Source organism: Physeter macrocephalus, chromosome 14, assembly GCF_002837175.3.
Source record: "Physeter macrocephalus isolate SW-GA chromosome 14, ASM283717v5, whole genome shotgun sequence".
Classification (NCBI taxonomy): Eukaryota; Metazoa; Chordata; class Mammalia; order Artiodactyla; family Physeteridae; genus Physeter; species Physeter macrocephalus.
Window position 1 is genome coordinate 80,927,441 of NC_041227.1, and position 23,846 is coordinate 80,951,286.

The following is a 23,846-nucleotide window of genomic DNA, read 5'->3' on the forward strand; positions in this document are numbered from 1 at the left end:
TGTTTAGCAGTGCACAGATTTGAAAATCGGGGAAGGAGCTAATGTTTTTGGAACCCCTCTTACGCGCCGGGCTGTTTCATGTGGGGTCACGGGGCTGGGAACAGTGCCCAGAACACAGTAGGTGTTCTGTTAATGTTTTTTGAAGAGGGAATCCCCTGGCGGTCCCGTGGTTAAGACTCCGCGCTTCCACTGCAGGGGGCGCAGTTCCGATCCCCGCTAGGGAAACTAACATCCCACATGCTACGTGGTGCGGCCAATCAATCAATCTATAAAAATAAAAAAATATTTTTGTAGAATGAACGTAGCTGGGCAGGTATTATTATCCTCACGTCACACGTAGAGACACAGAGGGGTCAAACCCCTTGGCTTGAGGTCAAGAGACACCACCGAAATGAGAAGCCCGCGCACCGCAACGAAGAGTAGCCCCCGCTCGCCGCAGCTAGAGAAAGCCCGCGCGCAGCAACGAAGACCCAACACAGCCGTAAATAAATAAATAAATAAATAAACTTAATTTATTTTTAAAAAAAGTCACATAGCATTGCCTCCGCCGTGGCCACAAGCTCCCACTCAAATTCAAGGGCAGGGCCCCTGCTCTCCACGGGCGGAGGGCAAATTATACGAAGAGCTTATGGGCTGGGCGCTGTCACTGCAACATGCCGTGTGCCTCAGCTAACAAGTGGATGGAAGGGGCTGAGTGTGGAGCCAGGTGTGTGCAACTCCAGACCCCTCTAGGGAACACCCTGCATCTCGGGTGTCAAGGCCAGGTGTGACCTGAGCCGCAGTTGGGGCCTGGCCAATCAGGTCTGACCAGAACAATCCCCTGGCTTCGGCCTGAGCACCAGGCCAGAGCCAGTGGAACTGCGCACTGGGCGGCGGCTAGGAGGACGCGAGCCTGGGCGGCCGGCTGTCGTCTGGCCACCGTTACTCGCCCCGGAGTGCAGCCAGCAGACCCAAGAGCAAGGAGAATTCATCCAAATCCTAATAACGTCATCTGGTCCCTGGATCAACCCTTGCCTGAAACTAAGATAGCTGATTTTTCCACTTTAACAAATTCTGCTGTCAAAGTGTAATTTTCAAAAGGCTTTCAGCCAAGTATATACTGAGCACATGTCAGAATTTTATCTCACCCGTTAACAAGGGAATGAGTCTAGATGGCAAGGCTGGTTCAAAGAAGGATGTCAAACCCTGACGGATCCACGTGCAGTCAGAGGAGGAAGAGCTCGGGAATGAGACTGCTGAGCTGGGCTCAGGAGTTAAGGTCTAACGTTGATGTCAGGTTAATGTCTTAACAGGACAATAAAGCCACAACCTTGGTTATCTTCTCCACCAGACACAAGTCATCTGCATGTTTATGGGGGAAAATCACCTGCACTTTTCCTATTTTCTGCAAGGTAACCTCCAGCATCGCGGCACCTGGGCCTAGTCGATAATAAACGGCAAGTCAGAGAAAGCAACCCTCCGGGGCCGAACGACACCCGGCAGGCTGGTTAGACAGTGACCCCGTGAAGGGACACACGTCACCCATTTGCCTCGTTTCTGCGAGTGGGGTAATTTTCTGAACTCTGCTTCCGCGGTCTCCTGGGGCTGCCCTAACAGGACCACAGCCTAGGGGGCTGAAAACACCATCAACTCACACCCTGTCAGCTCCGGAGGCTGGTGTCGCAGGGCCATCTCCCAACAGCGGCTCCGGCGGAGAGGGGTTCCTTCCTGCCCCTTTCAGCTTCTGGGGCTCCCACGTTCCTTGGCTTGTGGCCGTGGCCTGCACCTCTGCCTCCGTGACTGCGCGAGGAGCAGGATGACCTCTCTAAAGACCCTCCATCCAAACAAGGCCCTGTTCTGAGGTTCTGGGCGGATGTGAATGTTGGGGGGACGCCCTTCGACCCAGTGCCCTGCTCCAGCCAGTTTGGGGTTTCTTCCCTATGAAGAGTCCCACCAGGCACAGAACCCTTGGGTTCAGGTGCATGCGATGCAGAGGCAGGCCCCACACAGGGGGCTGGGGGGGCCCTTCTGGAGCCCAGCGTGTGGGCGCCACCTCAAAGTTCAGGGGTCGCGAGCTTGAAAAATCACTCTTATTGCCGAGAAAAGGGACCGGCTGGCCTGGAGCAGAGCTCAGGAGACCCCGCGGCATTTGGTGTCAGACATCGGGTGGCAGGAAATGAAGGCGCGGCGGAGACCAGGGACACCCGGAGGAGGCGGCTCCTCCTGACGCCCTGCAGACACGGGGGCAGGAGGGGCCTCGCCTGGGGTGTGGGGCGTCGGGGGTGCAGCCACTTCCCCGGGTGGGAACGTTGCCGGATCTGATGAGGAGCAAACCCTTGGCTCGGGTAGCACTGCCAGGAAGTTATCTTCCAGTGATCGTGCAGCTGTGCACAGGGTCGGGCACACAGGCCTTTTTATGTTATTTTTTATAAATTTATTTATTTCTTTATTTTCGGCTGCGTGGGGTCTTCGTTGCTGCGCGCGGGCTTTCTCTAGTTGCGGTGAGCGGGGGCTGCTCATCGCGGTGGCTTCTCCCGTTGAAGCGCACGGGCTCTAGGCGTGCGGGCTCAGTGGCTGTGGCCCGCGGGCTCTAGAGCGCAGGCTCAGTAGTTGTGGCGCACGGGCTTAGTTGCTCTGCGGCACGTGGGATCTTCCCAGCCCAGGGCTCGAACCCCTGTCCCCTGCGTTGGCAGGCGGATTCTTAACCACTGCGCCACCACGGGAGCCCCACAGAGGCATTTTTAGCAGGAGGTTCGTAAGGGCCTGAGACGGACCGACGGACAGGCAGGCCCAACCCAGCAACGGGGCAGCAGTTATGCAGTAGGAAGGAGGCCCCTGCTTGGTCCTGGCCACATCGTTACCATAAACATAAAATGCAGAGACTTTGGCTGATGGAGATGTTCACTGTCCTGAATGTGGCGAAGGTTCCCTGGGTGTCTACGCATCTCAGCCCATCCAATTGTACGCTTTTACGTGCGCTGTTTACCGTCCGTGAATAAACTTGTAAAAAAAAAAATAGCGTGTACACGACAGGGTGCATCTCTGAAGGATGCACAAGGAAGTGGTACGTCGGGGAGGGCGCTCACCTGGCTGAGGGAGTTGGTGGGCTTCCAGACTCTTTGCTGGTGTGTGTCTATCACCTACTGGAATGGACAAATATCCCAACTGATACCTACATTCATCAAAGAGTCTGCGTGGGATGTTGTAGTGGCTTCACTGGGGGCCCCACAAGAGATGTACCCGCCTGGCCTGGGCCGGTGTCACAAAGGGAAGGGTCTCCAGAGGAGGCCATCCTGGATCAGGGCCGGCCGAGGGGCGCCAGCAGCCCTCTGGAGCTGGGAGACGAGCACCCCGCCTCGCCCCGAGAAGCCAGCCCTGCCCACACCCACCGCGCAGCTGAGGACACTTTCCTGCTGTCCGAACGCCCAGTTTGCTGTGGCCCCGGGACCTCACGCAGGCGCAGCCTGGGACACAGGTCACTGGGAGGCTGGCAGGACCCTTTCCGAGGGCTGGGCGGGGGCGAGGGGGGCAGGTGGGCGCAGCAGCTCTTTCTAGGAGTTTGCGAAAGGAGTGGAGCGTGAGGGAGGGATTGTATTATTGTCGTTGCTGTTATTTCAGGGTGCGGGACGGGGTGAAGGCGCTAGGTGAGCTGAGGAAAGGTGGCAGGGGGCTGGTGGTGCTGGAGAGACGCCCGCAGGCCCTGCCGGTGGGGACTGCCGGGCTCGGGGCCCCGGGACGCTGCAGACAGAGCAGCGCGGGCCCCCCAGGGGACGGGCCCCGGAAAGCTCGGACTGGACCCTTTGAGAGCCGTCCACCTCCCCTGTCCCAGACTCTTCTAGAACCTTGCCCCTCCCCCACCCATTCCCCCTTACCTTGGCTCCCCTCCTCCAAGGGTGACTCCAAGGCTAGGTCACAGGTCACAGATATCGGCTGTGGCCTCTGTCTCTCGAATACTCACTCTTGAAGCCTAAACACACAAGTCCCCCCCAGCCCCCCGCCGGGTTCCAGAGGCCAGGGGCCCGAGCCAGCTCCCCGGCCCCGCCGGCCTCCCTCCTCCCCGGGGGCCCTGTGGTCGGAGGACGATGACCAGCAGCCCCAGTCCATCTTCCACCGCATCCCTTCGCTGGGACCCGACACACTCACGTCCTGGGGCCTCACCGCCGACCCCCCTGCTCCACTCCACCCCCCCGCCCGTGACCTTCCCCCGCTGCGCACCCCGCGCTGGACGGGACGCCTCCCAGCTGAGCCTGCTTCGGGGTGACCCCGCCAGCTGTCGGGGGCTGGAGCCGTGCAGGACACACGCCGCCCTGCCGGGACCGGTCCCGACACGTCCTCCCCAGCGGCGCCGTCCGACTCCGGGGGCCGCCTGCTCCGCGGGGGCCGCCTGCTCCCCGGGGCCCGACCTCGCCGGCCTGGAGGGGGAGGCCCCCCACAGGGACCCCGCGTCCGTCTCCAGCGCCTCGGCCGCACTGCCCTCCCACCACGAGTGTCCTTCCCGCTCGGCCACCCGGGCGGGGCTCCCGTGGCCGCGACCCGGGCCTTCCCAGCAGCGCCCCTTCCGGCTCAGACCTCCAGGCTCTGCACAGGCTGTTCTCTCTGCGAGAACGCCCTTCCTCCCGTGACCCACGTCTCCAGCTCCGACGCCCAAGGCACTTCCCGTGGCAAAGTCGCTGCCGCACGGGGAGGGCCCTTTGGGATCCCTGTGACACCGGTTTCTGTAGCCCTAGCTCCGGGCCGAGCCTGGTACACGCAGGCACTCAGTAAGCGCACGCTGGACTAATCAAGCGAACCGTCCTGGGCGTACAGGAGCCCCAGCCCACGCACCCAGTAGGGGCCTTGGTACCGGCCGCTCAGCCAAGCAGTCAGAGAGGGGTCCTCCCTCACTGCAGCCCCGCGGCTGTGTATCTGGACGGTCTGCCTGTGAGGTAGTGAGCACCCGGTCACGGGAGGGGTGCAAACTGGGGCTCAGAGCGCGTAAGGGCCCTCAGGCTGCCTTGGCTCTGGGGTTTGCGTAGGGGTACGCATGGCGCGCCAGGAGACAGGCCCCGGGGTGAGGGGCCCAGGGGCGTGGATGGGGTTCCCGCAGCCTCGTGTTGGGAGGAGGCCCAGAGCAGGCCCAGCCACTTCTAGTGCCAACAGCCCTCCCACCCCTCAGAGCTCGTTTCCCACACAGCACCTCCTCCCACCCCAGCTGGGCCGCCAGGGTTTAGCAGGCCACAGCGCAGCGCAGCCCAGACGGGCGGGGGCTCGTGAGCCCGGCCCTGCCTGCGGGGTGGGCCCCTCTGAGCGACCCACCGCCTCCCCGAACCCCCGCCTCATCCCGGCACGGCCAGGGCCTCCTGCCTGGGTGACGGTGCTCGAAAAGCCACCGAGGAGCAGACCGCCACTCGGGCGAGCTCTCCGCCGGGGCCTCTGAAGTCCCAGGATTTGAGGCGTTTGCTGTGCAGACCTCGTGGGCCGCTCCACTCCTGGTGTCCCCCCCGGCCCCAGGCAGAGAGGAGCTGGGCAGACACAGGTGGTGGTGGGTTTGGAAGAGGCCAAGGGGTCCTTCTGAGGGAGGCTCAGAGCCCGGGGAGGACGGGGCCCAAGGCCCCTGAGCCCCGGTTCTGATGGGCAGACCGGGCAGAGAGGCCGAGACCTGTGGGGCACAGACTGGCCGCCATGCTGTGCGCTCCCCGGCAAGGCGAGGCCCCCAGATGGCCCCGGCCCCACTGGCCCCCCGCCACAGACTCGACCTCACGTACCACGCACGCCTGTGGCTTTAAGCCGCCTGGCTGTCCCCTGCAAACTGCTCATTCCACGTTCTTGGGTGGGTGGGGGGGGGTGGGGCACAGGCCGGGCGGGGGGGGGAGCTGGGGCCTCGCCACCCGCCGTCCTCATGGCCCTGCTGCTCCTGGGGCTCTGGGGGATCCTCCGCACCTGCACCCACACCCCCGCCCCGGCCCCCCGCTGGCCCCCGGGGCCCCGGGGCCACGCCTGCTGCCCCTCGTCGGGAACCTACGCTTGCCGCGCGTCACAGCAGGACCAGCTGCTGATGGAGGTAGGTCAGGGCAGGCACGTCCTCAGCTGGGCTCTGCGCCTGGGCCCGGGGCCCGGCCCCCTGCCAGCCCCGAAGGCACCCCAGCCCCATCTCGGGAAAGCTGAGCCCCCAACTTCCAGGAGCCCTGTGGGGTGGGAGGTTCGTGCCCAGCCTGATGCTGGGCCGACAGGCGACACAGGAGGCCCAAGTGCCCGCATCGCCTCGGGGAAGAGAAAGACATTCCACCCCACAGGGAAACGGATGGGCGGACCAAGGAGCAGGGGGCCAGGAGTGGCAGGCCCGGAGGGCTCAAGGGAGAAGGCAGCTTTTGATGAGTGCCTGCAGGAGGGCCAGGTTTGGGGGCGGCAGAGGTCTGGCGATGAGAAGGACCAGGACCGGCGCAAAGATGTGCCCGTGGGCCAGGTGGGACGCCTGCTGGGTGTGGCTCCTCCCACCTGGGCTGGAGGCTGAACACCCTCGCCCACCTTGAGCTGGTTGACCCCGTGAAGCAGAGGCACAGGCCTGGCCCCGCCCTCGAGGGCCATCCAGCCCACCCCCACCCCCCTCCACTGAGCTCCAGCTCCCATGAGCACTTGGCTGAGGTGCTTCCAGGACCCACCCATGAGGCTGCCTCGTGGCCCCCGGGCCCTGCAGGTGGGTGGGGAGCCGTGATGACCCGGGAAGTCAGGCTGCAGGCACCAGGGTTCTCAGGCCCTGTGCCCGGGCCCTGGAGGCCACCGTCTGCACGCCGGTGGCAGAGCAGGCAGTGGACAGGAGTGGCAGGCCCTGCTCCATCCGTGTGATCCACAGCAACTCACTTCCCGCCCCCAGGCCTCAGTTTCCCCATCTGTAAAGGGGGGAGACAACAGCCCTCCCGTCTCAGGCAGGGGTGCCGAGAGGACAGAAGGGAGGGGGCGCACACAGAGGCCCAGGGGGCTCCCTGAGTACTCCGCATATGGGCGGGCGGGGCCGGAGGGGCTCCCAGGGGACCTGGGGGTGGGGCAGCAGGCTGACCCCGCCTGTCCCCGCCAGCTCGCGGGACAGTACGGGCCGGTGTTCACTGTCCACCTGGGGCGCCAGAAGACGGCGGTGAGGGAGGCCCTGGTGGGCACCGGACAGGAGCTGGCCGGCCGGCCCCCCATCGCCATCTTCCAGCTCATCCAGGGAGGCGGGGGTAGGTGTGTGGCGGGGTGAGGGGGCTTCCGCCCGGCGGAGAGGAGCCAAGGAGGAGGGTCGGTCCCCCTACCTCCGGCAGCTGGGGCAGTGCTCCCAGTGTGGCCCGGGGGAGCACCAGCGTGTCCACGTGGCGGGCTGGGCGCGCCGGGGACCAGGGCACACCAGAAAGGGCAGGGCCCGCCGAGGCCAGCTCCAGGGGCCAGGCTTGGGGGAGGGAGTGAGGCCCCAGCCAGGCCCCCGCCCCGCCGGTCGGCCCCCCGTTGCTCCCTCCTGCATCACCCGGGCTGCTCACGGGGGTGTCCGGCCCGCAGGCATCTTCTCCTCCGGGGAGCGCTGGAGGGCCGCCCGCCAGCTCACCGTTCGCACCCTCCGCGGCCTGGGCGTGGGGAGGGCGCCCGTGGCCGACAAGGTCCTGCAGGAGCTGAGGTGCCCCACGGCGCAGCGGGACAGCTACGGAGGTGAGTGGGGGCCCCTCCGCTCTGAGGCCTCTCTCCACCCCCAGGCCGGCCCTTCCCGCTGGCCCTGCTCGGCTGGGCTCCCTCCAACCTCACCTTCATGCTCCTCTCCGGCCAGAGGTCCCATGTCCGTGTCCCTGCTGGGCCTCATGGACGAGGTCAGGGTCCTCTCGGGGACGCCCAGCCTGCAGGTGAGAGGTCGCTGCTCCCCGCCTGGTGGGTGGGGGCAGGGAGAGCTGAGCTGCCGCCTTGGGGAAGCAGCACGGCAGGCCCCAGGCGCGCGCTTCCACCGGCCACGTGACCCCAGGCCAGTCCCCTGTGCTCCCGGGAAACGAGGGGCAGGGGTCCTCGCCTCCTCCTCCACACCTTCCAGCAGCAGCAGAGGCATCTGCTCAGAGGTGCGGGCAGGACCCAGGCATTTCTTCCCCGGATATGGGGCTCGACGTCCCCCAGGGCCCCAGCCCTTGAACCGGGGTCCTCCTTCAGGGCCAGGAATCACAGGGTTCAGTCCTGATTCTCAGAAGCCCCAGGGCTGTGTGCATTCCATTCTTTCCCAGAATGTAAACTGTCCTCGTTTGTAGCCAGCGTCACCAGTCTTAACCCTAACGTGCTCAGGCACGCACGTTGAGGCAGGGTACGCACGTACGCTGGCCCGTGGCTCACGTGTACTTTTCAGCCCCATCTCTCCAGGACCCGAGCCCGTGGGCGTGGGGCGGGCACTCATGGCTTGGGTCCTGATCCTAAGTCATCCCTCGCGGCTGGAGGCGGCTCGGACGGGCAGGAAGATTTGGCCTCCGCCCGAGAGTAGCCTGGCCGAGTCCCGCCAGGGAGCCCCAGGAGGATGGAGGCCAGAGGGTCGGGGAATCCAGGGAGACAGAATGTTCCGTGGCCTTCCGTGCCTGTGGCCCGTGTGATGGCTCACATTCTGGGGGACACGGTGGTGCGAGTGTAGCCAGAGGGCGGCCGACAGCCGTGTCAGACAGGCTGTGCCGTGAGCCCCGTTTCACGACGTCGTGAGCTGAAACTCTGAAGTCTGCAAGTCCCCCTCTTTTTTTCTAATGACCCAGCACATTCAAAGTTATTTCCACAGCGGCAGCCCTCGCCCTTCTCCCTCTTCCCCGCTCTGGTGGGTGGGGAGCGGGGGGCCGTGACGGCAGCCTCCTGCTGTGACTTGCACGGGCCCCCGGGGGTGTTACCTGTCGAGCGGCCCCTCCTTCCTGCACTCAGGTGGACGACTTCGTCAGAGCCCCTGGGGCTGCTGGTCCCACTGGGAGGGTGACGGAGGGGCCCCGTGAGCAGGGAGCGGGTGCCCCCCTGTGGCACCTCTGCCCGGGGTCTGGGGCTGAGCCAGGGGCCCCGGACAGGTGAGCACACCTGCCGGAGCACGGATCCGCCCCTCACCAGGTAGGGCTGGGGCGCCTGGGCCCTCACCCCCCACCACGCCATCCTGCCCCCTGCCCCCAGCTGTTCAACATCTGCCCTTGGCTCGGGGCCCTCCTCCAGCTGCACCGGCCCGTCCTGCGGAAGGTGGAGGCGGTGTGGGCCATCTGAGGACCCTCTTGGAGGCACGGCGGCCCCCCGCGCCTGGGCGAGGGCCCGTGCGGAGCTACCTGGACGCCCTGATCCAGCAGGGCCAGGTGTGGGCGAGACCCACCCCACCACCGAAGAGGCCTGGGGGGCACCCCGGGGCCCCACCAGGAGGAGAGGGGCTGGGGAGGGAGCCATGCTGGCCCTACGCCATACTGCTCCACCTCCTGGCGGGGGGGGGGCGGGGGACCTCTCTGAGCCTCAGTCTCCTTATCTGTGAAATGGGGCGGTTGGGAGGCCGCGGTGAACCCAGAATGCCGTAAGCGCTCGGTAGATAATGGCGCTATTCTTCCCGCCAGGCCTCTGTCTTCTATGCCTTCTTGAGCCTGGGGCTGGTGGGGGGGGGAGGTCCATGGAGCCAGCCTCCAGCTGAGCCCAGCCCCACCCACCTCTGCAGGGGAAAGACCCCGAGGCCAACGAGGTGGCCTGTGCCCTGGACATGGTCGTGGCTGGCACGGAGACCACGTCCGCCACGCTGCAGTGCGCCGCCCTCCAGGCGGGCAAGCACGCGAGCGTGCAGAGTGAGCCCGGGAGCCCTTTCCCGCGGGGCCCAGGGCCGAGGGGCCGGGGCTCCCCGGGACGCTGGCGCCCACCCTCTTGCCCGCAGGCCGGGTGCAGGAGGAGCTGGACCGAGTGCTGGGGCCCGGGCGGCCCCCCGGTTGGAGGACCCGCGCTCCCCTCCCCACACCAACGCCGTGCTGCACGAGCTCCAGCGAGTCATCACCCTCCTGCCCCACGTGCCGCGGCGCACGGCCTCCGACACCCAGCTGGGCGGCTACCTGCTCCCCAGGGTGGGAGGGCCAGGCCCGCCCCCCGACCTGTTCCTCTCGTTCGCGGCGGATGGGGCTGGGGGTCGCAGGGACTCAGCTGCCTGATGCCGGGGCTCCCCGTAGGAGGCAGGAGACGGGTTCATCGGGGGGCAGCCCTCGGCCTCACAGCCCCTCACAGCAGACCCGGGGCCACACCACGGGGGTCACCTGGGGCTAAGCGCGAACCCCCAGCAGACCCCTGCCAAGCCCCGCCCCGCCTTCCCAGCCCCCTCAGGGCCCCCCCGTGCTCCCCGCCTGGGGCTGCCTGGGTGGACGCGGCGTCCATCTGTCCGCCCGCCGGCCCTCACAGGGCACGCCTGTGGTGCCCCTCCTGAGCTCCGTGCTGCTGGACGAGACGCAGTGGGAGGCCCCCCGCCAGTTCAGCCCGGGCCACCTCCCGGCCGCCGACGGGCGCTTCGTGAAGCGGGCGGCCTTCCTGCCTTTTCCCGCAGGTACCGCAGCCCCGCGGGAGGCGGCCTGGTCCCCGGGGCCTCGAGAGCTCAGGGTCCCCAGCCCGCAGGGCTGCCCCCGCCCCGCCCCGGCCTCCGGCACCCAGCCCGCACCCCGCGTCCCCTGCAGGCTGCCGCGTCGGCAAGGGGGAGAGCCTGGCCAGGTCGGAGCTGTTCCTGCCGTTCGCAGGCCTCCTGCAGAGGCACCGCCTGCTGCCCCCGCCTGGCCTCAGCGCCGCCACCCTGGCCACCACGCCCGCCCTGGCCTTCACCACGCGGCCGCCGGCCCAGGCCCTGTGTGCGGTGCCCAGGCTGCAGGGGCGCTGACCACGAGAGGCCTGGCCTGACTACGGGACAAAGTCCCAGGGCCGGGGAGGGTCTGAGTCACTCCCGGCTTGGGTGCTTGGCAGGTGATGGAGACAGGACGGAAGGACGGATGGCTCCCCGCACCGGGCTCTCTGCCGTGGCCACCACAGGCTGCGTATCCCCCCGCCGGCCTGAGAGCCCCAGCCACCCGGGCCTGAGCCCGTTCTCCCTCTGCCAGGCCCTACCCCACAGGGCATCGCTGCTGCCTCTGTGCACCTGGGCCCCCGCAGACCCTCCAGGGCGTCCCCCCCACGGGTGCAGCAGCCCCTCACAGGCCTCCCCGGGGCTCCCCGGGGCTCCCTCTCCTGCATCCCCCTCCACACTGTCCCCATCCGGTTCCCCCGCAGGGCCAGCATCGCCAGACAACACCTGCCAGGCACAGAGGTGCCACCCACCTGCAGCTGGGGATGCAGGCAGATGGCAGGGGCTGCTGGGCCCCGGGATGACGTCCACCCAGAGGCCGGCCTCAGACCAGCGTTCCCGCTTGCTCTGTGCCGTGCCAGGCCCTGCCCTGGGTCCAGCGGGTCTCCTGCAGACCCCACCCCGTTCTCAGAGGTCCTGGGCACCGTGCCCAGGCAGCACTCTGCCCCTGGAGCCAGGTCCCTGAGCCCTGCGGGCACCACAGAGACGCCCTTAGCAGAAGACAAGCTAGTTGAGGGACAGCAGCCACCCAGAGCCAGGCCTCCAGAGCCGGGCGACAGCCGGGCTTAAGTGCGAAGGATGAGTAGGCATTTGCAGGGAGGCCACCTCCACAAGCCTTTTCTCTGGTCCATCCTGACCCCCCTCTCCTCTTCCACATCTGCCCCCAGACCCTCCCCATGAACCGGCTCCTCGTCTCTGGGTGGAGGTCACCTCTCTGAGGAAGAGCACACAGAGGGGCCAGTTGCCGGTGGGTGGAGGGCCGGGGCCCGGGACATGGCAGGAGGTTAGCGATGCCGGCGGATTCTGCACGAAGTGCTGACATCACACCGATGCCTTCCCAACACCTTCTCCATGAGCCGGATGGGGGCAAACAAGCCGTGGCTTCCGCCCGCCTGGAGCTCGGAGCTTGCCGACTGGACCGGAGGGAGGCACAGGGCTGGGGGCACACAGGAAAAGCCCCTGTTCCCAGCTGGGGACCAGAGGGCCTTCCTGGAGGAGGGTGGACACCGGGGAGCATCAGATGAGTACAAATTAAAAAGCCGGGGGCTTCCCTGGTGGCGCAGTGGTTGAGAGTCCGCCTGCCGATGCGGGGGACGCGGGTTCGTGCCCCGGTCCGGGAAGATCCCACGTGCCGCGGAGCGGCTGGGCCCGTGCGCCACAGCTAGTGAGCCTGCGCTCTAGAGCCCGTGCTCCGCGACAAGAGAAGCCACAACAGTGAGAGGCCCGCGCGCCGCAACAAAGACCCAATGCAACCAAAAATAACTAAATAAAATAAACAAATGTTTAAAAAATAATAAATAAATAAAAATACAAATGCGCTGCTGCTCTGGGCAGCCCGGCCCCACAGGTGGCCTTGGTGGCTTAAACGCAGCTGAGGGGGCAGGGGCGCCGGCGGGCAGAGAACGACGGTGACCCCGGGGTGGCCGTGCGTGGTGGAGGGAGCTGAGGAACGCTGTTTCTGGGCCGAAGCTCTGGCGGGGATGGGTCTTCATTGGGGGGACGCGCCTGGGGCGTCAGGCGGGGGCTCTACCCCGTGACCTCCAAGCCGGTGGCCCATCTCGCGGGCCTGGGCTTCCCGGGCCGGCGCCCAGGCACCCAGATCACTGCAGCTTGGCGCCCTCAGGCGGGGGTCACGTGCCCCAGAGCACCTCCGCCTCCCACCCCAGGGGGCGGTCGCCCCACATCTGAGGGGGACTGGGCAGAGGGCTGGAGTGAGCGAGACCCTCGTCCCCCCCCGTCCAGGGCTTGGGCCCCCCCTCTCTCGGCAGGGGACCCAGGCCTGGCCTCCATTCTCGGGCTCCCCCTTGCCCCAACCAGCTGGCTGGGGCCCAGGAGAGCCGAGCACCTAGCCTCTGGGGATACCGATCCCTTCCCCCTGCTCTACGTGGACACGAACGCAGCACGTTTTGCCAAGTTTGACGTCTGTCGTCTGGCCCACGAAACCAACCCCTGGACCCGCCTGCCGGACTCAGACAGTCTGAAAGCTTCTCCAGCTCCTCAGCGAGGGATGTGGGACTAGGAACTGGGGACGGTGGACATCTGCCCGGCCCCTGGGGCTGCCCCGAAAGGCAGGAGCCCTCCCCCTACCCAGTGCGCAGGTCGACCCCCGGGTGGGAGCTGACGGGTCAGTCATCTCACATTCTAGTTGGTTTTGTTCCATCTTTTAAAGTACTTTTCTTACTGCGGTAAAACACAGAGAACGTAAAATTTATCGTCCTACCCACTGCGCAGCGCCCGGTTCAGGAGCATCAAGCTCACCCGCGCCGCTGAGCGGCCATCAGCGCCGTCCGGCCACAGAACTCGCCCGTCTTCCCAGGCTGAGACTCTGTCCCCGTTAAACACCCACTCCCCGCCCCCTCCCCCTCCCCCAGCCCCGGGCCCCCAGCCCCTACTTCCCGTCTCTGTGACCGTGACTCCTCCAGGGGCCTCGCAGCAGTGGAAGCGCACGGCGTCTGTCCGCCTGTGACGGCTGATTTCACTGAGCATCCTGCCCTCGAGGTCCATCACGACGTGTCGGTTTCCTCCCTTCTGAAGGCCGAGTCATAGCCCATCGTACAGATGAAGCACCTTTTAACCGCTCACCCTTTGTCGGACACCCCAAGCTTTAGATCCTGTTTCTTGCTGGCTGTGCGGCTTTTGGGAGAAGCCTCCGTGGGCAGACGTCCATCAAGGGCCCCCTGGCATCGTGGGTCAGGAGAGGGCAGATGGGCTGGACGTGAGGACTGGGCTCACGTGGGTAGGTCAGTCCCTGGACGGTCCGTTCCCAAGGCTGCAGTGCCCCGGCCTCTTGGTCTTGAGGGGGAACCTTTGGGGGCCGGCGGGTGGCTCTTGGTCCAGATCTGCCTTTGGTTCCAGGGCCGGCCCCCGGACACACCGCATCAGCCCCAAACCACAAGCGAACTCTCCAGAACAGACACACAGGCTGCGGTCTCAGCTCCCGGGTCTGCAGGCACTTTGGAGACGTTCTTCTGGGAGTCCAAAACCCAACGGTGTTGCGTGGCCGCCACCTACCTCGCAGGGCAAACCCGTGGTGGGGGAGAGCACACTGGGGGCGGGGGTCCTGGCTCGGGCGTCTCTTCCTGAGGCCCCTCTGTCTCAGCTTCCTTCCCGCCGCGCGGGGGCGGCACATCACGGACGCTCTGGCTGGTCACTGTATCCTTTCAGGACCGACGGGACACGCTCAACACCAGTTCACCCGAAGTGGACGCGAGCCTCCTGGGGGCGCAGAAGCAGCCGAGTCCCCACATCCCACAGGCAAGGCCAACAGGAAACGCCTGCTTCTCAGCCATAAACCCTACAACCACTGGCTCCACGGCAGCGGCTTCCTCGGAGGGCCAGGGTGCGGGGGGCTGAGGCTTTGACAGGCCAGTGAGCCTGACCACACCTCAGAAAGCCCCGCCAGCCCCATCCTGATCCCTCGCGGTGCCGTGACCGCTGACCCAGCGACGCCCAGGACTTCAACAACAGGTGGGGGGGCTCCACCTGCCCCCTCAGGGAGATGCTCTTCGGCCTACGGATGGACGCGGCGGCCGGCGAGCCCAGTACCCGTGTGCAGCCACCAGGCTTAGACCCTCCACATCAACTGACCCCTGGGGCCATCCGAGTGCCACCTCTGACCGCACAGGGACCCCAGGAGCCGCCTGGACCCACACCAAGCGATGCCTCACCTCCCCGCGCCTTCTGCCGGGGGGACGCTGCAGAGGACAGCGCTGCACGCCCTACGGGAGGCCCCTAGTCGGTGTCCGAGGGCCTCTGTGCACGAACGGGGGGAGCGCCTGGCTCTCCTGGGCCGTTTCCCATTAACAGGAAACGAGGACCCGCTACCCACCACGTTTCCCTTTTTGATTTGGCTGCCAGGAAACCCAGAGCTATGCTCTTGATCAGTCAACCCAGATTCCTTAAAGAGAACCTGCCCCTTCGCTGTGTCCTGTGGACCTTCCTTTATTGCACGTCTATTTCTCAGTGTTTTTAAAATGCCCCAAGGCTTAGGGACAGTGAGGTAGGCACCCGGGCGGCTGCATCGTCCACAGATTATCTGCAGAACCGCCATGGCTCGTCGTCACAGGGTGCTTTCCCGTCGGTGACCTCACCTCACCTGAGGGCCTCCAGGAGGGCTGGGCCTCCTCACTCCGCCTCCAGGGGCTGCAAGGCCGAAGGAGGTGCCCGGCCAGTGGCTCCCACCTGGAACTGGACGTGTGTGCGTGTGTGCCCGGTGGGCGGGGGGCAGGCCAGATGCCCCTCAGGGGGCAGCACAGCAGCCCCTTTCATGGGGGGAGCAGACGAGACTCGCCACGTGGGGTGGCGTGACCCTGAGTCCGGGGTCGGGGTCACAGGTGAGAAGAGGGGAAGGGCCAAGTGGTCAGCGAGGGACCTGCCTGGGCCCTCGAGACGTGTGGCCTTCCTGGGCTCGGGTCACCCCTCCTCGGGCCACCACCCCCACCTCCGCCATTCGGACACTGAATTGAACTGAACTGAACTGGGGATGCTGCTCTGAGGAGAGATCCCCGAGGGCCACGGTCGGGGCCCAGCCAAGCCAGGAGTGGCCACAGGAAGGCCTGGGACCTCATTCTGGAGTAAAGGGACCCCGTTACTCACGGGCTGGCAGCATGGAATTCACGACAGAGCTGCCCACGTGACGCAATCTCTGGGACTCTGCTTTCCCACTGCCCCCGGGTTACGCGGCGCACAAACCCGCGACGGGAGCAGGACTCCAGGCTCGGCGCCCCCTGCTTCCCTCGGGGTCACCTGGGGCGGCTCCCCCCATCACGGCGGCCTCGAAGCCACGGGGTGCCCGTGCGTCTCCCAGGCTGGAAGCTGAGCACGCCCGAGGGGCAGAGCATCACAGCCTCGGTGGAGAGTTTCAAAACTGCACACAGGCAGCCGCCACCACGTCTGACTGTCTGTGGAGACGGCCTGGCCGTACACGCTCCTCCGGGGACGGGGGACAGAGCAGGTGCCTGCCGGCTGGGCAGGTGCGGGAGGGCAGCGCGTGGCCCCTGCCGACACCTGGAAACGTGGTCTGAAGAGCAGGGGTCAGGCTGCAGCCAGAAGACGGCACGAGGGGCTCGCCTGATGCCGTCCCGGGAGGCCACGGAGCCCACGCCCCACAGGCAGGGAACAAGTCAGACGACAAGAGCCACGGCCTCCAGAGACCAGGTTTTATTGAAAATACACCCAGGTTCTCCCTGTAAGTGGCCAGCGGAGCCGTGGTCCGCTGGATGAGCCACAGCCCAGGCCCCTAGGTGAATGCACGCAGGTGGCCAGGCGGCCGGCACCGAGGGACGGCCAGACCCATGCGGGGGCCCAAGCCCCCACACGGATGGACCACAGCTGTGGGGAGGGCCAGCTCTGGTGATCTCTAAGACATCCCTGGGCCAAAAAGAGGCATTTCCCTCAATAAGCAACTTCCCTGCGAGCCTGAGGGCCACTGGGAGGCCAGCTTATTTCAGAGTGACTGCGTTCTGCTGTGAAGGGGTTAGAACTGTCATCCCTTATAAACAATGTCTGGTCAAGGAATCAGGAGAGAGAAGCGGCCCCTCCAAGGGTCAGGGGCCAGGAGGGCCAGGGACCCCACCCCTGCACCCCCGCTAGGAGAGCAGCTACAGCACCTGCCGGACGCGCTGGGTCCTCCCCGGCAGCGGGGCGTCGGCGCTGGCACCCGCTTCGTCCAGCTCCCGCATCAGCACCTCTGCCTTCTGCACCGGCAGCTCGCGGGCCCGGCCCCTGAGCCCCTCCAGGTAGGCCAGCAAGGTGGAGAAGTGCTTGTCGGGGACCTAGACGGGGCAGAGAACAGTCGTCAGGGCTGGGCGGGTGGCGCGTGTGGACACAGGATGTCCACACTGCGGGTCCCGGGCCTGCGAGGGGACCGTCCATCCCTCAGCACCCTCAGGCCGGGTCCCGAGGAGTTGCTCCAGGACAATGGGCTGGGGGAGGTGGAAAGGGCGCCAGCCCGCTGTCCTCTGCTGGCCCCCACTCTTCTCCCCATAGACTCCGGCTTGCGTTCCAGACGCTGGCAGACGTCAGTTTTCATGCCCTCCTGAAATGCCACTAAATCAACAGTAAGCAGATACGTTTTTAAAGAGATAAATCAGGCTTCCCTGGTGGCGCAGTGGTTAAGAATCCGCCTGACATGGGTTCAAGCCCTGGAAGATCCCACATGCCGCGGAGCAACTAAGCCTGTGTGCCACAACTACTGAGCCTGTGCTCTAGAGGCCGTGAGCCACAACTCCTGAGCCCATGTGTCACAACTACTGAAGCCCACACACCTAAGAGCCTGTGCTCCACAACGAGAGAAGCCACCGCAATGAGAAGCCCTTGCACCGCAACGAAGAGTGGCCTCCGCTCGCAGCAACTAGAGAGAGCCCGCGCGCAGCAACAAAGACCCAATGCAGCCAAAAATAAAAAAATATAAATTTATTTTAAAAATAAAAATAAAAAAATAATGAAGAAATAAATCTCTTAGAACAAAGAGAGTAGAGGAAAAGATGAGTGACCACGTTTTGGGGTTGGAGATGAACGATGGTGACTCAGCAGATCTGATGAAGGTGAAGCTTAAGCTGAGAAACGCTCTCCCACCCCACCCTGCTGCAGACCATCCCCGCCCCCAAGCCAGGGACTCCAGAACTGGCTGTGTGGGTACTTCTGGAAGTGAGAGTAAAGATGGGGCTAAAAGCAGGGGTGACTAAAGTCCACTTCAAAAGCAGCTAGTGACTCACACTGACTTCAAAACCTGAGGGCCACAGGGAGGAGGGGCAGGTGCCCTGAGCTGGCCCAGTGGGGAGTGGGCGTGGGGCTCTGCAGGAGTGGGGGGTGGTCCTGGGGAAGGAGGAGCGGGCAGCACCCCCCAGCCTGGGGCTCCGATTCCTGCAGCGTCGCTGGCTTGGCCCGGCCCAGGCTTTGCACCCCGCCGTCCCCCGCCCGCCCAACAGCCACGGCCTGGTTTCAGAGCTCAGCTCACAGGTGCCTCCTCCACGGAGGGTCCCCCACCCCCCATCAAGTGCACGCAGGGCAGAGTCCGCCCTCAACTTCCCCGCCGGTGGAGCCACTTCACAATCGTCACAGATGGTGACGACGGCCCCAGATAAATGGATTACAACCCACTGAACAAAACAGGAGCGTCCACGCTGAGGTGGGAAGTCACCGTCCGCTGGAGCGGGGGCAGCAAAGCTCTTCCTTATCGGAGACAGGATGAAGGAAACAGAGAAGCCCCATACGGGGTCACCGAGGGCTAGTGAGAGTGACGAGAGACGGGGCAGCCCCCAAAGACACGTGCCTGTTACTGAAGAATCAGTAACTCTACAGCAACAAGCCCAACGGCCACCACCCGCGGCACGTGATCAACGTCGATACCAAACCACGGACCAGCTGCGAGGACGGACACGTACGTTCATTTCCCCGAGTCCGGGTGGGGGTCTAACCAACCGCACCGGCCACGCCCTGCCACACAACTGCCCTCGCAAGCACATCAGGGTCACGAGGGTCAGTAAGATGAGGGACGTGCCAGCCTGGACAAGACAGAGGGGCGGACACCGGCTGAGTGCGGCTCTCGACAGGCCCCCGCCCAAGGGTGCCACCGAGAACGTGGGGTTAGTGGTGACCACGTGACGTGGAGCCCTGACTCAGGCTGGGCTGTTGTCCCGCAGGATGCCCTGATGTGTAGCAGGCGCCCACTGGTGTGTCTGGGGGTGAGGGCATCTCCCAGCCTCAGCCTTATAGCCACACCCCACGAGGATCCACAGGGGGAGGGCGGAACTTCCAAGCACACGGATGGTGGCCTTCCTGGAACGGCAGCCGCCTCCTGCAGCTGGGAGCCTGGAGCTCCACCATGAGTCCGGCCGCCGGGCAAACCCGGCCGCCGGGCAAACCCGGCCGCCGGGCAAACCCGGCCGCCGGGCAAACCCGGCAGGGGTTCTGACTCCCTGACACCGAGCGGGTCCCTCCTCGAGCCCGGTTTCATCTCTGTAAACCGAAGGGCTGGACGGGGTGCTCCCACAGGGCCTCCCCCCGCCCCGAGCGTGCACCCACCTGGTCACGGTCGTACATGTGCAGCAGGAGCCAGGTCTGCCTCGTCTTCTGAAACCTCCAGTTCTCGTGCTGCTGGGCCCAGCTGGGGAGGCAAGGACACGACGTCTCAGGTACTGCACAGGAGGAGCCGGAAGGCCTGCACCCACTGGCCTGGGTGGCCTTTCCTTGGCTGGGGGGGCAGGACATCTGCAGAGGACCCTCCCAGCGCAAGGGCCGAGGGGGCTCTCAGGGGTCTGCACCAGGAGGACCGTCACCTCCGCAAGCCTGCCGGGGGCCCTCGGCCAGGACGGCAGGACCAGGGGACACAAGGCCACTTTCAGCTCGGCACGCCCATCGTTGCACGATTCTAACGTGACCACTCTGAGTTTCACAAACTCAGTCCTTATTCCAGAAACGTTTATCGTGCAGGACGGCCGCACCGCCGACTGCAGCAGGCCTGGCCTTCACACCGGGAGCTGGGCGTCAGGGAGGAGCCAGGAGCCCTGACCCCGAGGGCCACGCAGGGGTCCCACTGGCCCAGCCTGCACGTCACCACCCGAGGGCCTCGGACGCGCCGGGCCCCCAGGTGACGAGGACGCTGCGGCAAAGCGCGGCTGGTCCCGTGGAGCCCAGGCTGACGGGCCCGAGGTGGAGGAAGCAGGCCACGTCGGGAGCCAGTGCCCAGGGGAGACCCGAACGCTGGGACGGAGGCCCCGAGACGGACAGAGGTCTGTGTGTCTGGGACCCGGGCGCCGGTGGCCGTGGGGGGAGCAGAGTGCGGGCACCCGGGCTGCAGGACGGCGGGAGGGTCGGCCTCCCTAACCGCCCAGCCGGTTCATTCTCTCAGGACAAGCAGCCCCGCGACTGGCGGCGCTGAGGCAGAAGCACACGCTTCACGCCTGTGGAGTTTCCCACGTGCCGTGTCACGTGATGGCACAGCCACCCAGGCCCCACCCATGTCTGCCCGGGGACCACGGGCACTTCGCCTGGCAGCCACCGGCCGAGCGGGACCTGTGGCCACGGCTCTTGCCCTCCTGGAGGACCAACACCCCGCCTGCGCCTGGAGTCCCGGCTCCAGCGCTTAGTGGCGAGGCCGGGGTGACGGGTGTGCCCACGACAGGGCCTGGCTCAGCCTTCGGCACCCGCGGGGGCGCCCCACCAGGAGGAGAGGGAAGGGAGGGAGGTGGGGGACTCGAGGGAGGGGAGGAAGAAAGGGAAGAGGAAGGGCCACCAGGCTGGGGGGTCAGCGGCCCCTGGCCATCTCCTCAGGCTCCTCTGATGGCCCGACTGGGAGAGCGCGGTCTGTGTGGGCCACGCCGCCCGTGGGACCTCGCCCTGCTGCCAGTAATGACGAAACCGTCTCTCGGCTCCAAACCCACCGCTCATCCTCTGCCTGCGAAAGAGGAGATGAGCCCTTCAAGATGTTTCCTTCCCAGACGGAACCAAGTTACACAGAAGATGCTGGACACACGGGGTGGGGAGGAGGGGGCTGCCTTCCGAGCGCGGGCAAGCAGCCCTCTCTGGTGCCCAGGTCCACAGCGCCGCCCGTGGTTCTGCAGCGCACCGCTTCCCAGCAAGTCTGCTGGCGCGGCTCCCGTGACCTCCCTGCTGCCCGGGAGCCCCGATGCTCTCTGGGCTCGGCCCGGCCCCTCACATCTGCCCCTCTGCAGTCTCCAGAGGGCTCTCGCTCTCGCTACAGTTAAGCAGTCTTTATGATAAAGAATATCCCCGCGCTGGCCCCAGTTCAGTTACTGTGTCGTTCCACCCGCATCGCGCCCTGGCCAACTCATCCGCCCTGGAAGACCTCGCTCCTCCCAGGGTCTCGAGGTCCCTCCTGAGCTGCCAGAGGGTTTGGGAGGGAAGGACCACCTCAGGCCTGGCTCCCTCACTGCTGCATTGGTGATGCAGACGATCTGGGCATCGGCCCAAAGCACTCCCTCCTCCCTGGCCCCAGGGCTCTGACCAGGGTCAGCTCAACCCTGTGGTCCGCTGGTCCCCAGAAGCGGCTCAGGTGTCTGGAGCACCGGATTGGCTTCAGGTGGGCTGCCCGGGCCCACGGGGAGCAAAGGGCACCCGGCTGGAGGCCTGGGGGGTGTGCGGCCCCACGGAAATCCACAACGGACAGAGGAGGCTCCCAGACACACCAGGACCACGTGAATGACGACCGAGTGACCACGGGGGCCCCCAGCCCCTCCCAGAAATGCCTCCCCAGAAGGCAGGGACCCACAGACGGAGCATCTGCGTGATTTTGGTGAGCAGGGGAAGCGAGAGGTCAGAGGTCAGCAGGGAGGGAGCGCAGGTCCCGGGGGGTGAGGGCCGAGCCCGACCCTCTCAAGGGGGTGCTGCACCGCGAGCAGCTCCCACGAGGACGCGGCTCTCAGCGCCGTGAGGTCAGGGACGAAGGATGTTCTTATGACCCAGACGGGTGAGAAGTAGGTACGTGCGCTGCCTGCGGCGCAGAACCCAGATGTGACGGCTGCTCTGAAGCCACAGCACCCCACAGCTTCTGGTCCCCTGGGGAGCGCTGGGCGGGGCCATCTGAGCTGCTGAGTGGGTCCACTGCCCCCTCCCCAGGACCATCGTCTTCAGAGTGACAGCGGAGCCTGCAGGTGCCTCTCCTGACTGCTCTGTACAGCCGTGCTCGCCATGGAAACCATCACCTCAGCTGCATGTGGAAGGTGCCGCGACGGGACCAGGTGTGGACGAGGGGCCTCCCGGCCACCCCCGTAACCCCCAGCCCCTGAACACAGCCCAGGGCCAGGCCCAGGGTCAGGGGGAGCTGCCCGGCAGCTCTGTCCGCCGGTGCGCGGGCTGGGCCTCCCCTCCCGCGGGGCTCCACGTGGCCCCCGCCGGCCAGCCAACAGTGGCCCCTGCAGGGCAAGGAAGGCACCCGGACTTCCCTGGGCGGGGAGGCAGGCAGACCTTAACGGGAGCAGGCCTCCACGAGAAAGAGACGGCGCGCCCGGAGACCCCAGCAGAGCCGAAGGAGGGCTGCTCCCGGGGGCTCAGGCAGGCCCAGCACGAGGCCCGAGGCTCCCCAGGGCACCCGTCCCGGTTACAGCCTGTGCCCCTCTTTGTGCCAGAGCAGGCTCCGGCTGGGGCTGGGGGAATGGCAAGCCCCAGTCCATCCAAAAGGTGGGAGCCCTGCCCGGCCCAGCGGGGCCCCACGCTTGGGAGAGACGCAGGGGAGCGTCTGATACTCTGCCACAGCCTCGTGGGCTTCAGAGACAGCGGGGGGAGTGCGAGGGGGACGGGGGCAAGGAGGAGGGGGAGGCCCGAACCCTGGGCTGCCTGTGCAGCTGACTCATCAGTGCTCAGCCCGGCCCAGGAATCTGGAAGATTCCGCTTCATACAGAGCCAGGGCGGCCGGGCAGCTCCTCCTTCTTCGAAGACAGGGCTCTGAAATGCCCCTCTGTCTCTACGGTGCCCCTCCCAGCCTATCGCTGGGTTCACACACGTCCTCAGGCCCGTGTCCTTCCAGAATCCTCTGCAGGGCCCCCAGAAACTCTGTTCCTGAACTGGCTCCAAGCCACCAACCCCAACCCTTGGCTGGATCTCAAGGATTCCACGAAAGAACACAGGTTCCTGGAGGGACATGTGGGGTGTGTGTGACGTGTGATGACAGCGATGGTGGTGACAGCAACAATGCTGACGGCGGCAATGACGGTGGCAATGACGGTGGGGTGCTGACGTGGATGGTGATGGGGGGTGAGGCGGTTGGTGGTGGTGGTGTGAATGGTGACGGTGGTGACGTCGGTGCGGGTGGTGATGTACGTGGGGTGACAAGATTGACAGTGGTGGTGAGATGCCACCTTCAGCCCATGGCCCTTGAGTCTTTCATGGTAGCTCCAAGGCCATCATTTTGTCAGGTCGTCACAACACTATGAGGGGCAGGTGAGTGAGACTCTTTACCTGCATTTTGTTGATTTGAGGTGGAGGCTCAGGGATAGCCTTGCCCAAGCGCCCGACTACTGACCTGTCACCGCTGACCCCGACGGTTGAAGCTCCGCTTCCGGGTGCCAGACGCCCAGGCGGGGAGCAGACAGCTCCCCTGGCCCCACAGACCCAGCCGCCCCCCAGGGGGCCCTGAGCCCCCAGCCCGCGGCCCACGATGGCCCCCTCGCCCCGGGATCCCGGGGCAAGTCCTGCAGGGTGGGGCGGGTGCTGCACGCGCCCGAGGACCGCCGCCCACCCCGGGCTCCAAGGGCAGCAGGAGGTGTCTGGGAGAGTCTCTCTGGGGCTGAGCGGGAAGGAGGCGCTGGGACCTGTGATGCGATCCCCCACCCCGCAAACCAAACGAGAGCGGAGTCCAAGGTCTCCTGAGCTCCCCGGAGGCTGGACCCAGAGAGTTCACTGTGATGCAGGCCGGGAGCCCTGGGGACCCGGCCACGGCCCCAGCACTTCCAGGGAGGCCTCTGGCACTGGCCCCGCACACCCAGCGTCCACAGCCCCCATCCCGGAGAGCAAGGCACAGCGGGGCCCCCTCTCATGCCCCGGCAGGCAGGCCGTCATAAATGGCAATCCCTGACCACCTTTGTGTTCCCACTCCACTCCCGCTCCTTCCGGAATCTTCTAAAACAAAAGAGAGGCTTTCCCCAGTTCCTCTTTCTTAAACCATCTGGGATTTACCTGCTGTGGAGCTTCAAGGCTGCACCGGGTGACTCCTGGCAGCCCTGACATGGGACACACAGCCCACCTGCCCAGGAGGTGCCTCCGTATGGGGCTCAAGGCTCCGTTCCTGGGGAGGTGTGGAGACCCACTACCTTGCATGGGTGCTCCACGCAGACCTGACCCACACTGCACTGTAGCCGGGCAGAGAGGCGTGGGGGGGGGGTGAGGGGTGAGGGGTGAGGGGGGAGAG

The 23,846-nt window shown here is 65.7% G+C and overlaps 2 protein-coding genes and 1 long non-coding RNA gene across 3 annotated transcripts in view; 1 reads left to right on the forward strand and 2 right to left on the reverse strand.

Moving 5' to 3' along the window:
- Positions 1-1,911: 1,911 nt before the first annotated feature.
- On the reverse strand, positions 1,912-4,120 carry LOC114487625 (uncharacterized). The gene is made up of 4 exons (XR_003682832.2): positions 3,852-4,120; positions 3,369-3,530; positions 3,066-3,122; positions 1,912-2,979 (listed from the first exon to the last, which is right to left on the reverse strand). It is a non-coding gene; the product is annotated as an uncharacterized lncRNA (long non-coding RNA).
- A 1,737-nt stretch (positions 4,121-5,857) lies between these two features.
- On the forward strand, positions 5,858-10,801 carry CYP2W1 (cytochrome P450 family 2 subfamily W member 1). The gene is given in 12 exon segments (XM_024127229.1): positions 5,858-6,019; positions 7,031-7,172; positions 7,486-7,632; positions 7,677-7,749; positions 7,751-7,820; positions 9,094-9,172; positions 9,175-9,266; positions 9,614-9,737; positions 9,824-9,865; positions 9,868-10,007; positions 10,336-10,477; positions 10,605-10,801. Coding segments are annotated over 12 exon segments (1,410 nt in total).
- A 5,103-nt stretch (positions 10,802-15,904) lies between these two features.
- Positions 15,905-23,846, reverse strand: part of CHLSN (cholesin) — a 94,272-nt gene continuing 86,330 nt past the window's right edge. The window contains exon 3 of the mRNA XM_055089953.1: positions 15,905-16,755. Within this exon, the coding sequence (XP_054945928.1) occupies positions 16,582-16,755 (174 nt within the window). The 3' untranslated portion in view covers positions 15,905-16,581. The remainder of the gene's footprint in view (positions 16,756-23,846) is intronic.